This window comes from Apis dorsata, unplaced genomic scaffold (assembly GCF_000469605.1).
Source record: "Apis dorsata unplaced genomic scaffold, Apis dorsata 1.3 scaffold_52, whole genome shotgun sequence".
Classification (NCBI taxonomy): domain Eukaryota; kingdom Metazoa; phylum Arthropoda; class Insecta; order Hymenoptera; family Apidae; genus Apis; species Apis dorsata.
Window position 1 is genome coordinate 2,876,457 of NW_006263353.1, and position 3,507 is coordinate 2,879,963.

The following is a 3,507-nucleotide window of genomic DNA, read 5'->3' on the forward strand; positions in this document are numbered from 1 at the left end:
AAGTTGCAATTATTGGTGTCGATGGGCCCGCCGGGAGGTGGGCGGAACGTTATCACGAATCGGTTGTTGACCAAGTTCAACGTCATCAACATGACGTTCCCGGCCGAGAAACAGATCGTGAGGATATACGGGTCAATGTTGCACCATCACATCAGCGAATTCCACTCGGAGGTGAAGGGAATAGGTAGACGAGCGAGTTGAGAATGAAAGGTATATCAAAGGGGATGTAACGAAAGGTTTAAATCTTAAGGATAATTTCAGCCAATGAAATAACGCTTGCCACCATCGGTGTGTACGCGAACGTGGTCACCAAAATGTTGCCAACCCCCGGAAAGATGCACTATCTGTTCAATCTGAGGGACATATCGAAGGTAGAAACCCTATCCCCTCCCTCTCTCCCTGCGATTTTCCAGATATTCGAATATTATTGTTTGACAAACAACAGGTTTTCCAAGGCCTCCTGCGAAGTCACAAGGATTATCAATTCTCGAGGCAAACCTTCCTCCGTCTATGGGTGCACGAGATGTTCCGCGTCTTCTGCGATCGACTGATCGATGAAAAGTAAATCATTTGGGGGGAATTTTTCTAAATTTTTATATTTTTCTTTTTTCTTTCAGAGACAGGGATTGGTTCGTCGACCAACTCGGGGAGCAACTTGGAAAATACTTCGAAGTAACTTTCGCCACCGTTTGTCCGGAGAGGAAAAGTCCGTTGTTCGGTAATGTAAAATTAAAGAGATAAAAGATAAATGGTTGGAAAGATGAGGGTATCCAGATTTAAGACTTTTAGCCTTCTCTTTCTAATGTAATCCTGAGTCTGAAACTCGTACTGAACCTGACTTGGCTTTATACGAGTATGTACGCAACTCGAATCTAATCCAGACTTAATCCGCGACGACTCGTAGGTAGTTTCATGAACGTTTGGGATATATACGAGGATCTCACGGACATAGGAGCCATAAGGACTTTCATAGAGAATCAAATGGACGACTATAACGCCTCGAGCGGCGTCGTCCGCCTCAATTTAATTCTTTTCCGTGACGCGGTCGAACATATTTGCCGCATCTTTCGCGTTATTTCTCAGGTAATTTTAAATTTCTTCCTCTTGCAATTCTCTCTATGTAACGCGATTCACGAGGTCGTTCTTTAATTCCATCGATTTTGCGTTAAAAAAAAAAAAGAATAAAAGATTGGATGGACGGGAGAGAATCGTGAATGTTGAAAAATTGAAAAATTGTTCCCACAGCCGCGTGGCCACGTGCTGCTGATAGGAATCGGCGGAAGCGGCAGGCAATCTCTAAGCCGTATCGCCAGTTACATGTGCGAACTGGCCACCTTCCAGATCGCAGTCACGAAAAATTACAGGCTGCCCGAGTTCCGCGAGGACTTGAAGACTCTGTACTTGAAGACGGGAGTGGAGAACAAGCCCACCACGTTCCTATTCGTCGATACCCAAGTAATCGAGGAACAATTTCTAGAAGTGGTGAACAGTATACTGAGTACTGGCGAGGTGACCAATCTGTTCAAAGCCGACGAGATGGAGGAGGTAAGTAACACAACCTTTCTCTCTCTCTCTCTCTCTCGACATTTCCATCTTTTTTCCCTTTCCTTGAATATCAATTTCTCTATATATATACTCCCTTTGCTTCGTTTAAAGTTACAATTTACATAATTCTGAACAAAAAAAAAAAAAAAGAATACAACAGAAATAGAAGAATTGGAGACGTTTTTTGTTATCTTCCTTGATCAAAAATCGACGAGTCAGGAAACGAATATAATAAATGGTGAATATAAATTCCAAAATCCCGTGTTCTCGCAGATTAAACATAAACTGACAAAGGAGGCGACGCGGCTTGGACGGATACCAACGACAGAGACGATCTACGCGCTGTTGATCGAGCGGTCGCGTGCCAATATGCACGTGGTGGTGTGCATGAGCCCGATCGGGGACGCGTTCAGGAACAGATTACGCCAGTACCCTGCCCTGATCAACTGCACGACCATCGATTGGTTCCTGGAATGGCCGAGGGAAGCCCTCCTCGAAGTTGGCAACAAGTTCCTCATGAATCTCAATCTGACGCTCACTATCACCGGCGAGACTAAACCGGTTGGTCCTTGGGGCGCCCACCCCTCCCCCTCCCCTCCTTCCGGCCGATCGATCCCATTCGATTCCGATTTCTCTGGAATCGAACACGAGACACTCGGGTTACTCGAGAAAGCAAGAGAGGAGGGGGAGGGAAGGGGGGAGAACCGCATCCACGTCCTCTCTATTTCGTGGAATCCGATTATTTTCCTCTCGACGGCTCGCCCTCCTCCTCCTCCTCCGTCTGGCGAGCTTCCTTCCGGAATGCAATCGTCCAAGAGCGTTTCCGGCGACCAGGCGCTTAATATTTTCGAATTTGCCACGATCATGTATCGTGCTTCCACTTTAAAAGAGTACAGGATCTGAGATTTCTCTCTTAAGTTTTTTTCAAATTTTTATTTATTTTTATTTATTTTACGAGATGTTGAATCTTCATTTGTATATGAATAAATTTTTTTTATTTTTATATGGATGTAGGAAGTTTGAATTTTCATCGTAAATCGTATGTAATTATGAAGTATCGTTAAAATTGTATCGAATCCTTTCATTTTCACTTTCAAGGAAAAAAGCGTTTCCGGCGACCAGACGCTTAATATTTTCGAATTTGCCACGATCATGTATCGTGCTTCCACTTTAAAAGAGTACAGGATCTGAGATTTCTCTCTTAAGTTTTTTTTTAATTTTTATTTATTTTCATTTATTTTACGAGATGTTGAATCGATTTGTAAAAATAAATTTCTTTTATTTTTATATGTAGGAAGTTTGAATTTTCATCGTAAATCGTATATAATTATGAAGTATCGTTAAAATTGTATCGAATCTTTTCATTTTCACTTACAAGTCAAGGAAAAATCGGCAAAGTTAAATCTAGATCTAAATTGACCGTAATCATTTGGTATTCAAATTTAGAAATTTGCTGGAAAATGTATATGTACGCGTGTAGATCTAGATTTGAAGTAAAAAGAACGAAATGGTTTTGCACAGGAGCCTCGATTATCAGCGACAGCGATTCCTTTGCCGCCGCTGCAGGAACGAATGCGGGACGGAATAGCGGCTACGTTCTCCTTGATCCATGAGACGGTGTCGCAGTTTTCCAGCAGAATGGCCGCCGAGATGAAGCGGTACAATTACGTGACGCCGGTGAATTTTCTCGAGCTGGTCGCAGGCTACAAAATGTGAGTCTTTGGTTAACGGAGAAATCCCTTTTATAAGGGATCCTCTTTTGAAAAATTCGCGGATCTCCTTGCCAACTGGAACTACCTGCAATTTGCCCCTGTTTATACGAATCTTTATGAAACTGCCACGAGATATTCCCTTGGATATTGCAACTTTTCAACGACTTTATCCTTCAAGATCCATCCTCGTCTCTCTCTCTGAGAGACATTTTCTTTTTTTTTTTTTTTTTTTAAGATAGTAAAATTAAAG

The 3,507-nt window shown here is 42.5% G+C and overlaps 1 protein-coding gene across 1 annotated transcript in view; it reads left to right on the top strand.

Annotated features, from left to right (window-relative positions):
* The window catches only part of LOC102672685 (dynein heavy chain 2, axonemal), a 33,572-nt gene that overhangs the window by 21,190 nt on the left and 8,875 nt on the right, over window positions 1-3,507 (top strand). Inside the window, exons 37-44 of the mRNA XM_031514993.1 lie at window positions 1-184; window positions 262-371; window positions 446-561; window positions 618-718; window positions 905-1,083; window positions 1,246-1,545; window positions 1,819-2,106; window positions 3,067-3,257. Of these exons, the coding sequence (XP_031370853.1) occupies window positions 1-184; window positions 262-371; window positions 446-561; window positions 618-718; window positions 905-1,083; window positions 1,246-1,545; window positions 1,819-2,106; window positions 3,067-3,257 (1,469 nt within the window). The remainder of the gene's footprint in view (window positions 185-261; window positions 372-445; window positions 562-617; window positions 719-904; window positions 1,084-1,245; window positions 1,546-1,818; window positions 2,107-3,066; window positions 3,258-3,507) is intronic.